Raw genomic sequence first — 13,822 nt, 5'->3', positions numbered from 1 at the left:
AGGGGAGCGGGGGATGGCAAAATACAGCGAGAGGAGAAAAGGAGATTTGAGACTGACTGGAATACCTGATGATGATGGTCCGATATCACTTACTAGAAGCAGACACATCTTTTTAAATCACTTAGCATAATGATAATTTCAATTAAATGACACATTTAAGTCAGTTTGGATATTTAAGAACAGTTTAGTTTTTTAACATTCAAATTGAAAATAACACCAGCTTTTATCTTTTTTTCTGAGTAAATTCTAATAAATATAATATAGAAATACTGACCTTTTTGATGCAAAAAAAAACAAACGTCAGCACTAAATCACACAGCTATCCGTCGTGCTCATCTCAGGGTCCTGGAGTGAATTCCTCATGGGATTCCTTGAGCTATAGCACACGCTTAAATAGATGCTACTTATGTTTGTATTGAGAGCAGAGGAGGAAGCAGTGTTTCTGAATGCGTTGGGTCTGGAGAGCTGCTTCTCAACAGTGGGCTGGATATCGACTGTCCAGCTGTGGTACTCTGAATTCCCCCTCCCTCACCGTTTCATTCCTATCATCTCTCTCACTTTCTCGTTCCCCCCTCATCTCCACTGACGTCTTCTCACTTTCTTTAGCAGCTGATTTATGTTTCAATTAAAACCAAAAAGGATGTCTCACATGATGATACCATCGTTCTTGCTTTAATTGGGATTTGATTATCTTAGTGATATTACTCAGCTCAGCAGCTCAGACTCTTGACGACAGGCTTCGCCCAGGCAGGGTCTGTTTGTCTTCTCCCATGGTGCCGTGCTCAGTCATTCATATCCGTCAAAACTAATCTCTCATCAGCATCATAAGCCGAGAGGCCTCTCGTGTAGCTGTCGTTGTGGCTTTACTCTCAGATGTAATGAACACTGAATGAGACCTATTGCTGGGCTCATATATTGTACAAAAAGGACTATACTGCATTGTAATAGAAGCATGAGGGTTTTTGTTCAATTCAGTCCAGCATAATCTTGTTTTACACAAATAAAGGTTTAAAAAAGTTCCAAAAAGGGATTTCGCAGTAATGCCATAGACTCCTAGATAAAGTTTTTTATTGGCATGATACCCTGAAGAACTTTTAACATCTATGGAACCTTTTAATTCCAAAAGAAAATGGGCTCTCTATAGTTGATACAGTGGAAAAGAGTTTTGAAATGTTCTTCACACTAAGAAAAATATGTTTTTTTAAGAACTGTTCACTGAAAGGTTCTTTGGGGAACCAAAATGGTTCTTCTTGGGAGTTGCTGTGAAAACCTCCTTTTGGAACCTTTAAGAATGTTGAAGAACCATTTTTGGTCCCCAACAAAACTTTCCATGAACAGTTTTTAAAATAGCCATTTTTCTTAGTATGAAGAACATTTAAAAATCAAAATAACCCTTTTTCTACTATAAATAACCCTTTGTGGAATGGAAGGGTTCCATAGATGTTAAAGGTTCTTCATGGATCACATAGATGTCAATAAAGAACCTTTATTTTTAAGAGTGTATGTCAGTCAGATGTCACATTTGAACATATTCTTCAGGTGGCAGAGACTGTTTTTATATGAAAAATTGAGAATGAAAAATGAAAAGAAAGCCCTGGCCATTTCTAATTTTATCACCAAAGCATTTTTTTAAATAGACACGTCTGTCTGTCTACAGAGAGTCTGGTGCGGACTGGCATATGGATGGAGCAGAGCCATGCATGTCAATAGAAGCGAGGTGTCATGCCTCCTGGGAAGATCTTATCTCTTCTGCTCTGTGCACTAAAGACACGGAACACAGATTATGGATCGACGCAAAGCAAAGCATGACTGTCTGGCGCAGCTCGCGTCTATTATTTTATATCATGAATGGGAATTCTGTTTCAGTAATAATGAAGGCTTGCATTCTAACTTATTGATCATCAGTGATTCATCTTGAACCAGTAGAAAACCCTCTGTTCCTATTAAAGGGACAGTTCACCAAAACATGAAATTCATTCAGTCGTTCAGTCATCATTTAGTCGTTCCAAACTTGTCATTCAACTATTTTTGTCCATGCAGGTCAATAGGGTCCAAAACAACACTGATCCACAATTGACTTTCACAGTACACAGTAAAAAAAATCTGTGAAATTTACTGTAAAAAGACATCAGCTGTGGTTATTTTGGGTTTTATGGTTTAAACTTAAATTTAAAGTAAAAAAAAAATATGTAGAGGGTGCACAGTGTCATGAACACAAATACAAAACACCATCATGGTAACACTAACAAAATTACACTAATATAATACAATAAACATAAATTTAACAACATAAGATACAGCATAAAACCTTAATGTACATAATTTATAAGAACTTACCATTTACCAATTAACAGGTTTTTACTATGGCATTTTGAATTGTTTACGTGAATGGACAAAAAGAGGCTTTTTACCGATACAGATTTACAAAACATTAAATATATAAATGTATATTTATAAAATTTGTCTCAAATTTTCAGCATTTATTTTTTAACCGCAAAGATATGGATACAAAAAGACAAAGCAATAATGGTTTTCTATGTTTCTATTTAATTTTATTTATTTTAATTGAACTAACTTATAAGTTAATGTAAGTGTTATACAGACATGTAAATGCTCAGGCAATTTACATGTTTGGACAAATATAGATATAAAAAACAACTAAAAGCAATAATTGTTGCAATAATAATAGCAATAATTGTAAGTTTCCAATTAAATGTGAAACTTAATTTAAGTGAATTAAGAAGATCTTTTTCTTTGTAGATCTACAACTTAAAAAAAAAAAATCAACAGAGCTACAAAAAAATCAGTAGATAAATGTAGTTAACCTTTTGTTTCAAATTGTATACATTTATAAAAAAATATGGAATGGAAAATAACACTCATTTTTACAGTGTATGAACAAAACATTTTCCATTTTTTAAAACATCTTTTGTGTTCCGCAGAAGAAAGTAAGTTATACGACACGAGGGTTTGGAATAATAATGACCGAATGCTCGTTTTTGGCTGAAATACCTCTTTAACATTCATCGAAGTATTCGCTCTCCTCATAAAATGTGCAAGGACGGGAGTTAGAGGGCAATTTCTGCCTCTAGACATATATTGGCAGCGTTCCACTGTCAGCTCAGATGCCCACTGGGGACCGTTGGTCAGTCCTGCTGTGTCTGATCCTGTCTTTTGGGTCTTTATAATTGCTCCAGCTAATGCCAGCGCTGAGGCACACGAGAGAATGCTGTTGGATTTTGATAAGAACAGTGCCTTGGCTGATTTTTCCTCTAATCCATCTAATCCATAAAACTGTAAAAATCAGAGAAGGTTTCTTATTCCCCTGATGTAGGCGATTCAGCCCATTGGTGCATTTATTTCCATTGCACAAGTAGGTCGAATGTTAACACACGGCATTCGACAGCAAGGCCGCCTGAAGCGTTTTCATTAGACTGTGCTGACTTCAGGGGGAATGGGTCGCATTGATAATGAATCATCCACTCACCCCGAGTCTGCTCTACTGGTTTTGACAAGAATGTCAGGTTTGAAGAAGCTTTGTGGCAGACAACAGCAGTGTGTCAATCAGGATTATTCTGTGGAATTCTCTAGGCACTATGGGAAGGTTTACACAGTGGAGCATGTCAGAGGAAGAGTCCATGGAGAGCACACTCTCCTCTCTTTCGATTTCCCGTCTTCCAGTTTTTCCCAGCTGAGATGATGCTCTTTGCATAGCATTCCAAGTCTCAGGGGTCTCTGTATTTCTCTGACAGCTCAGACAGAATCACCTTCTATAGTGGCCAAGCAACTCCCACCCTGTCATATAGACACGTACGTGTTCAGGAAATTTACATTTATAGACAGTGACAGTGACAAAAAAACACTGAAAAAAAAACAATAATTATAAGTTAATTTTAATTTAATTTAATTAAAAAACGTAATTTAAGTCAATCAAAAGGGCCTTCTTTGATAAATGTACAGAACATTTAATGGATAAATGTATATTTAATAATTTGGCTCATATTTTCAACATTTATGGATGTTATTTCAATATTATTTAAATTTTAACCCAATTTAAGTGAAGTTTCATACAGGCATGTACATGTTCAGGAAATGTATGGCATAGATAGAGATACAAAATAGCAATAAATATAAGTTTTGATTTAATTTAATTAAAAACTTTAAAAGGTATCTTTCTTAGAGAAGTTGTAGGTTTACAAAACATTCAGTTGATACATTTATGTAATCATTTGTCTTAAATTCTTAACATTTATGGACAAAGACATGGACACAAACCAGACTAAAAGTAGCAATAATGATATGATCCTATTTTAATTTAACTAACTTAATAAAAGTGAATTTAAATGGCATACAGATAGATAGATGTTCAGGAATTTACATTTATGGACAAATATATAGATTTAAAAAATAGCAGTAATTATATGTTCCAGTTTAATTTTATTTCTTGTACAATTAATTTAAAACATCAATTTAAGTAAATTAAAATGGTCTTTTTCTTAGAGAAGTTGTAGATCTACAAACCATTCAATAGAACAGTGTATATTTAATCTGTCTCAAATTTCAACATTTATGAACAGATGGATACAGAATGACTAAAAATAGCTAGAAAGATACATTCTAATTTAATTTAGTTTGATTGAATTTTATTAAATTTAAGTGTCATACAGACATGCATGTTCAGAAAATGTTCACTTTGGATGAAAATGTAGATAAAAACAGCAGTATGTTCAAATTTAATTTCATTTAAAAACTTCAGTTAAGTAAATATTGGGTCTTCTTTTCCTCCTAGAAGTTGTAGACCTACAAAATTCATTTGTTTCTTTTTCCCAGCATTTACAGGTATGCATATAACTTTAACCAAAGCAACTAACGCCATGCTTTGCCAGATGAGCTACAGAAATATGTGAAACTCCATCATATCTGCCTGCACACTTTTGGCACCATTTGAACTTAGCTACAAACTGGCATCGACAGTTCTCAGCATATATGAGAACTGGAAATTTAACGCTATAGCTCAGCTGCCGGCACATTGTCTGCTGCAATACATCAAGATAATCGAATGGCAAGGAACCCAGTTCAATCTGCCTTACACAGCATACAGAACTCCTCATCCCAAAATTTAGACAATGTACATACATATATGTGATCAAATAACTCACTTCCTAACTATGTTTCAGGGTGATTCCTTATACAAATGCTGATCTTAGGCCAACACACGTCAGAACTCCAAGTACGCTAACATACGTCAGTACCGTGAGTGTTCATACTGCATTCTCTGAATTTTCTAGTGTTGATGTCATGGGTTTACTTGCGAGGGAGAAGAATCCTCAAGTTTATATCCTCCTGAACTATAGTAAGCACAAACTTAATTTACAGCTCTGGATTTGCTATAACATGTCCTGATGTTTGTTTATACCCACACCACCTGATTTCGATATCAGCAGTCTCAATCTTGCTCTGCAGCACAGATTACCCTGGCTGTCAGCACTCTGTTATTGTTGAAATTTCTCTTTCTGCCAGACAAAGAGAAAAGAACAGCACCAGGGACGGTAAGGAAGAATTCATCCGTTCCAGACAGAGCCTGTTTTGGCCATGTAGAGACAGGAATAGTTCTTCTTATACTCTGTAAATCACAAATGATTGTATAGACATTCAGTCCGTAACTACTTTGTATATTGTCACTTGAAATGGAGTAAGCAGTTTTCCTGATATGTGTTGAAATTTGCAATAAATTCTCTGTTTGTGTTTGTGCTACAAACATGTCAGGGTTCTTTCTATGTGATCTTGTGCTTGAGATATTGAATTCAGCTCTGCTGTTTTTTATTGTACAGAGATCTTTAATTAGATTTATAGAGGCTTTGTAGTGTGAGACCTGCAGAGAATCTCAATTCTTACGAAGTCCCCGGTCAAGGCCCATGCAGTGAATCCTGAGTCCATATTGAGAGCGGTCTTTGCAGGACTCAGACTTAAATGAGAGCCCATGCTGGTGTAAACATCCTTAAACATTCTCAATATGAGCAGCACATCGACAACCTTTCTCAGCTTTGAATCTGGGTTGGTGATATGAAATGTCAAGCAGTGACAACTGTGTACTGCAGTGTGATATACTGCTATATTTCTCTTACTATCTTTCTTAATTCTTAAAATTATTATACAGGCTGTTTGTGTGACCTAATACAAATCTAGAGACTACTTGGAATATTTCTACTTAAAAATCCATTTGTTGCACTGCAGGACCATAAAGGGAGCTACAAAAAACTAAAGGGTGATTACATATAGTCAACAAAAAAGTTACAGCATCTAAAATATACACTTAGATATAAACGGATGTTTCCGCAACTTTGGGCACTTTTATGTCCCAGGGGTTGGTTTTTTATTAAAACAGATTTCTGCTTTTTGTAATATGTAGGACACATTAAAACTTTCCTGTTAAAGCTCCATGCTTTCATCATTTATTTGACTACTTTTGAAGTACCTTTTTATGTAGGCTATAGTTTTCTGTTGAACTTTTGTCCCAGAGCCAAACTATGAAAATCCATCATTAAAAATATGAATTCTGACATGTTTAAGACTATGATCTAAACAGAGTGAAATAAAAATGACTTTGTGTGTTTAAAAAAACAACAAATAAATTTAGATATTTAGAAATATGATACTTGATGTGTGAAGAAAACAAAGTAAGCCCTAAATAGTGAAAATGTGTTTAAGTGTTTTAAATGTCTTAATCTAAAAGTTCAAAATGCCAGTAGTTTATAAAAACCAGTTTATAAATTCTAAAAGTGTTTGCATCAAAAAAAAATTTATGTTGTTGACATTAAAAAAATGAATGTTAATGACATGTTATTTGTCAACTAATTAATACTGCCTCTGAACAGCATAGAAACGTAGTACTCTGTTTCCATGGTTGTTGCCACGTGACGATACCTTAAAGGTGCTGTAGGAGATCTTGGAAAATGCTAACTTTAGCCTGATAGCACTGAAAGCGAACGTCCCACCCTCCCTGCAATTGCCGTCCAAAGCCACACCCCCTGAACGCATATATGCTCACAGACCAGAATACCAGAGACAACATTACTACAATAGACTACATCAGCGGGTCCCAATTCCAGTCCTCGCACTGGATGTGAAGACGTGTGTGTGTGTGAGTGTGATGTGTGTTTAGACGCTGCGCAGCACAAATCCGCGAATGAATGTTCTGAAGTGAAGTAAACTTCAACGGATTTCCCCTGCTCAGGGAGTATAGGGAGCAATGAACACTGTGTAGGGATCATATCGATCGGAACACAGTTCATGCACGTAGCTCACTTCTAACGAGCTGGTTATCTGAATCAGGTGTGTTAACTAAGCGAGACATGCAAAATATGCAGAGCGGGGGAACGCGAGGACTGGAATTGGGAACCGATGGGCTACATCATGTGTCATTCACCGGTGAGAAAACTTTAAAAGTACTACAATACCAGGAAGGAAGATCGGGTTGTTGATGTTTGTCGGCCATTCTCTGCTCTGTCTGCACAGCGTGCATGAACGCACTGATGACGTATCCTGTCTGCATGAACAGGGTGCGCAGAGGTATGCTAATACATACGTTGACAGGCAGGTAGGAAAGCCAGTTAAAACGCTCGGACCGAGCGTTTTGATTGGACGAACATTAACTTAATGATTGCTATCGTGATGTGAAGAGACTTTCAACCAGCATAACAAAAAATGTTTCTTAAGACTTCTTCTTCTTCTTCTTCTTTTTTCTTGGCTTTTGCAACTTGTAAGTATTGCATATTGCCACCTACTGTACAGGAGTGTGTAAAGGGACATAGAAAAGAAAAAAAAAACACAAAGGGTTGTCTTTTCGTTTCTAAATTCTTCTTATTAATCCAGTATTTTCAAGAAATATAAACAAGCTTTGAGTCTGTTTCTTTCCATCCCTTGTTCTCTAAGAATATCTTAAATGTTATTTCCTTCTTCCATTTTCTGCCATTTCTTGTTTCTGAAGACAATCACCTATTGCTGCGAGTTTAATTAGCATTTATTTGCAACAACTGGAAAGCGTAGCAGATCTCAATTAAGTCAACTGTGTTAACTAACCTCATGTCAATTGGTCATGAATATCGACGTGCTCGTATAAAAGAGTTAGCCAGCTAATCAGTGTCAAAGTACTGAGTTTAATGCAAGAAAAGATTTGTTTTGAACGGGGTTTTTTTTATGTCTTTGAAGTCGTATTCGAGTAGTTGTTCATAATTTGAATTGACCTTAAATTGACTAATTTTTAGCAGATAAAATGGCTTCCTGTGGCTTCGCTCCTCTTTCCAGTCATCAGGAAAACCCTAATGGGTCTGGGAAGAGCAGATGGCCTACGTGCTCACAAGCCCGGCCAAAGGGTTGTGCTCTGTGTTTTGACCGAAAATGATCAGCATAACCGAGTGTTTGGTCAGGTTAGTGCCAAGTGCTTACAATGCTACTCCAAGTCAAGAGTGTAAGAAAGTGACGTTTTTGTCTCTTAATTAGGTTTCATCCAGTGGTGTCGTCTACGTGATACGCAGGTATACGCCGTATACCCACTAAGAAAGGTCAAGGATTTCCGTATACCCACTTAAAGCAAGAGGATATGTAAAACAACATCGTTTTGTCACAGAACTTTCACACGTTCATTCATAAATTCACCCCGTCTGTGTTGCGAAGCACCGACTTTTTGAAAATCACGCCATGTTTCTGTTGATGACAGTGCTATTGCGCAACTTTTGTGCAGAATTGAATGTGACTCACTAAAGGAGATATGAAACGAAAGCAAACTCAAACTACACTCTTTAAGCGTTTTCGTAAGCCTGCCCCTGAAGCTGCTGATGCTTCAGCTGCAGCAGATGACAGGAATCGCTTGAATGTTTTAATTGGTAAGGCTTAAAAAACGTGCAAATGATTGTTGCATGAGGACGCACCAGTGGCCCCATAGGAGCAGTGACAGATCAGTCAAATGTCCCGAACGTCTTTCACACTGGCCTCTGGACATCAGATAGTCACCTGATCTGGTCATGATCACATATGTTAGCTTTGCTTGGCAGCATAAGGAAAAGTGTGCAATTATTTGTAAATTTAACTGACTGAAAACGAAAGTAAATGAGGGGAGTTGAAAGATTTCTTATCCTGTGGCTCTCTCTAGTGGACTGAAGTTGTCCTCTAGAGAGGGCATTTTTGCTCAGCCAATGCAAGCCTATGGGAATTATTTGATTTTCGATAATTATTTATATGAAAACAGCAAGTCCCATCAGTTAGAAAAGATATAGAAACAAACTACAGATCAGGTCCAAGGTCTCTGGCGAGTTTGGTGCCTGTAGCATTAAAGCCCTAGGAGGATACAGTACAGTTGAAAATTATTGGTCTCAAAGAATAAGTTTAAATAGTATAACAGTATGTTACATACTGGGGGGAGGGGGAATCAATCAGAGTATACCCACTACAAAAAACTAGACTACACCACTGGTTTCATCCAACTATGAGCAAGCTTTTCGAGATTCATTTACCCGTGACGTCAGCACATCGAGTGCTACACTTGATCACGTGGTTGAACCAGTCAGTATTGTGCCGTCAGCTAAATCACCCTCATTCTTAACTTCTTGCTGCCTTCAGAGCTTCTGCTTTTAGATGATGCTGTCCAAGATCTTGGTTCAGGTATGCTGAAAGATGAAGTCCATAAGAGAGGGTGCGTAAATATTAAAAGTAAAATAAACTATTTGTTTTACAGCTGTAATTGTTTTTTTAAAAATCATAAAACTTTTAAAATGAATCAGTCACCACTTTAAAGTGTCTGTAATATTTGTGTACAACTACACCAACTTTATGTAATTCTCTGCATTGCTTTACTTATATTTAATGTTTTATCTAACACTGCCAGCTTTAAGACGTGTGGAACTACAGTAGTTTGTTTTTAAGTTTAACTAATTATGTAACGGTCTTTTGTTTTTTTTTCCACTTAATTTTAACTGGGTTTTCAATCTCTTTATATTTATAACAATCACAGCTTTAAGACATTGTCTAATTTTAATCTCAACTACTTATGCAACTACAATAGTATAGTTTTTGTAAGTGTCTCTACTTTTCTTCACTTTCTATACAACTGCAATAGTGGGGGGTTTTTTATGCACCCATCTATCATAGCATTTTAAGGCTGTATGGTTGTTTATTCACATTAAAAACATCAAACTAAAAGACACTTCATCAATTGCAGTTCAGATTCCTTGTGACTGAGGCTTAAGACTTTATACTTCCTAAAATATTTAGGGTCTTGCATGGATTCTTCCATGCTGTCATTGCCAGAGGAGGACGCTTCCCCTGAGGATATCCTGTGTGTAGAATATGCTGAGGACATCCACCGATATTTGAGTGAATGTGAAGTTGGTATATTTAGTTTTTAGACGGTCTCTCGAGTAGCCCTGTATCTGTAATGCACTGCATCTCTCAGGTTAAATACAGGCCGAAGCCTGGTTATATGAGAAAGCAGCCTGACATAACCAACGGTATGAGGATCATCCTTGTTGACTGGCTGGTTGAGGTCGGTGAGGAATACAAGTTGTGCTCGGAGACGCTCTACTTGGCTGTCAATTACTTGGACCGCTTCCTTTCGTGCATGCCTGTCCTGAGAGTAAAATTGCAGCTTGTGGGAACAGCTGCCGTACTCCTGGCTGTGTAAGTGGTGATGAGCTATTATCAAGTTTGTTACCTACTAATGTAACGACCTGGTGTGTTGCTGATTAGGTAATACGAGGAGGTGTGTCCTCCGGAAGTGGATGAGTTTGTGTACATCACAGATGACACCTACACAAAGAAACAGCTGCTTCGGATGGAGCAGCACCTGCTCCGAGTGCTGGTTTTTGACCTGACTGCACCCACAGTTCACCAGTTTTTGATGCAGTACACTTAAGTGGAGCATATCTGTGTCAGGACTGTAAACCTTGCTTTGGTGAGTGTTTCATTTTGTGAAACTTCTCCTCTGAATTGGATATCGATTCTTTTCTCTCTCTGCCCCAACAGTATCTTTCAGAGTTGAGCTTGCTTGAGGTGGATCCCTTTGTGCAGTATCTACCTTCCAAGACTGCTGCAGCTGCATTTTTGTCTGGCCAATTGCACTCTAAATGGGGTGTTTTTTTTTTTTTTTGGGTGAGTCCAACCTTTTTACTGTAACTGTCTTATTTGGATGAGCCAATCAAGTCCTTTAATGCTTCCAGAACTATAGACAGGTGTGTAGTTTTGGTATAAACCCCCAAATACTTGTGAGACAAATTGAGCTGTTGGGTGTGAGTTTTTGGCAGCCTGAAAACCTGTATGCCTTCACTGGTTACTCGCTGGCAGTGATCAGCCCGTGTTTGAAGGAACTTCATAAGCTCCATCTAGGGCAGGGCTGTCCAAACTCGGTCCTGGAGGGCCGGTGTCCTGCAGAGTTTAGCTCCACCCCTAATTAAACACACCTGAACCAGCTAATCAAGCTCTTACTAGGCATAGAAACTTCCAGTCAGGTGTGTTGAGGCAAACTGGAGCTAAACTCTGCAGGACACTGGCCCTCCAGGACCGAGTTTGGACAGCCCTGATCTAGGGGCTGCAGGTCGCCCCCAACAGGCAATCCAGGAGAAATACAAGAGTGCAAAGTAAGCAGGCATTTGTAATGTGGGTGTTTTGGATTCTACCCTCTTCCTAATGCCTGATCTGGGCTTTCAGATATTGTGGAGTGTCCCTGCTTGAACCTGTGGAGTCACTGCCTCCCCCTTGATGTTTTGGTGACCTGGCCAATAAATGAACTGCAGCGCTTAAGTCTATTGTAAATATTGAATGATTGCTTTTTTAAATGTGGCTTTTAAACTTCATAATGTGATTTATCATAGGTTGCTTAAGACTATTAAGTAGTCAGCAATATTGTGACTTGTTTCTTTGTAAATCCAACATGCTGTTGGTCTGGAGGCTGTGTTCTCCCATATTGGTATCCCTGTTGAAAAAAAACAGCATATGCTGGTTAGGTATGTTTAACCAGCAAAGGACCAGCTTAAACCAGCATCCCAGCGTCAAAACATACCTAACCAGCATATGCTGGTTTTTTCAACAGGGATATGAAATGAGCTAATTGTTTTGTACCACTTTCTTTCCTTTTTTAGGGTCTCTTTTTCGGGTATACCATGTATTTTACTTATATGCTATGTGCAAAATCATGTACACAACTGAATTTCAATAAACGAAACAAGTTGCATTGCTTCCGTTGTAAAATCTGTTTCTGCCTAGTCCTAATTTGATTTTATGGTGCACGACGACCTCTGCCGTTCGCTCTGTCTCGCGTCTCATTTTACGAAAGAGAACTTGTTTGTTGTCAATCCAGTTTATATGTATGGGAACATATTTCATAACGCATAAGCCATGTTAAGTGGCAGCAAACATAAGCGATCGAAACCGCGCAGGTGGTCCATCGCGCACTCCTACTAAGGGTCATTGCAGTGCAGTTTAACACCACCCTCTCTATATTCAAGTTTGTCTTTAACTCCGATGTAGGCGCTAAAATCGTTTTGGGTATGAACGGAGACGAACAGAGCCCTATTCGGGTTGACTTTAAGTGCAACTTTTAACATCAGCAGAGCGTCAGTGACCAGAAGCGTTTAAGAATTTTGTTTTTTTCGTAATCTGGTTGAACCTGCTTGGTGATTATGCTACATAATTTCGCTAAGTGACTTCATGGGAAAAATCTCTTCATTACTATTTTAAGCGCACGCCGCCAAAACTGCCACCCTTTTTGTACATTTCAAATTTAACTTTTTTTCGTTTTAGAAGGGTTATAGCCTACATTTTGCGTGTTCTGGCACGGTAATGGAGTCATCAGAACCGGCTGAAATCCGCACCATTCGTGAGAACTATGAGAAAGCGCTGCAGTGTCTGAACTCAGGGCTTCAGTATGACGAGGTGGGGAATAAGGACCAAGCGCTTCTTCTGTACAAACTGGGCAGGCGGCATCTTCTCAGAGGGCTAGAGGTGAACACCCACGGTGAGCGCTGCGTCGGGCGCTACTGGGACTTCGCGCGACAGACGCAGCTGAGGATGAACGAGACTCTGAGCACCATCACTGATCGTCTAGGGGTGCTGGAGTCCACAGCGAACTCGGGTCAGCGCCTTTATCCGACCGTTCCTGTCCTCCAGGACCCCCAGCCAATAGTTATCACCAGAACACCTCTCTCAGCTTCAGGGGGGGCCTCTGCTCATCCTGCCTCCCCTACGGCGGGCTTCACTGTACCCGCTGAACTTCCACCAGCCTACACTCCACAACCAACTGAAGGGCAGCTGTCACTCTCCCATGGAGGCAACGGGCCATTTCAAGCTGCTCCAAACCGGACACCTCACCGCCAGGCGTTTGCCCCAGTCAATCTCAGAGAGGCTGGCATGGAGACTTTGTTCTTGCCTAGCGGGGTGCAGATGTTCTTCGTTTCTGCTGAGGGTCAAGTCAGCGCCCCTTCTTATCCAGGGTACCTACGAATAATCATATACAACAGCCAGAACAGTGGTACCGGCTATGCCCCAGCCTACCTACAGGTAAATATTGTGTTTGGATAATATTTGTATATTTATGAATGTGTTGTTGTCGTTGTCTCCTAAATCATTTTTGATAATTGAAATAAGTTGAAATGAAATATAAAGAGGCTATTACACGAAAAACTTGTTGTCTTGGGTGAAAAGTAAATTGTTAAAGCTGAAGTACTAAAATTACTAATATTTACTAAAACATAAATATTGGAATTAAAAAAAAAAAAAAAAAAAACCGTACTCGGTTACTAGCGTAACCTCGGTTCCCTGAGATACGGGAATGAGT

General features: G+C 38.6%; 1 protein-coding gene and 1 pseudogene across 1 annotated transcript in view; both read left to right on the top strand.

Moving 5' to 3' along the window:
* The first annotated feature begins 8,272 nt into the window (after nucleotides 1–8,272).
* LOC107697396 (cyclin-A1-like) lies at nucleotides 8,273–11,970 on the top strand (annotated as a pseudogene).
* A 573-nt stretch (nucleotides 11,971–12,543) lies between these two features.
* LOC107697408 (spartin-like) overlaps nucleotides 12,544–13,822 on the top strand; it is a 6,984-nt gene continuing 5,705 nt past the window's right edge. The window contains exon 1 of the mRNA XM_016498174.1: nucleotides 12,544–13,545. Within this exon, the coding sequence (XP_016353660.1) occupies nucleotides 12,829–13,545 (717 nt within the window). The 5' untranslated portion in view covers nucleotides 12,544–12,828. The remainder of the gene's footprint in view (nucleotides 13,546–13,822) is intronic.

This window comes from Sinocyclocheilus anshuiensis, unplaced genomic scaffold (genome assembly GCF_001515605.1).
Source record: "Sinocyclocheilus anshuiensis isolate Anshui unplaced genomic scaffold, SAMN03320099.WGS_v1.1 scaffold939, whole genome shotgun sequence".
Taxonomy (NCBI): Eukaryota; Metazoa; Chordata; class Actinopteri; order Cypriniformes; family Cyprinidae; genus Sinocyclocheilus; species Sinocyclocheilus anshuiensis.
Note: the sequence above shows the minus strand (reverse complement) of the source record. Positions and strands in the feature narration are given on the sequence as shown.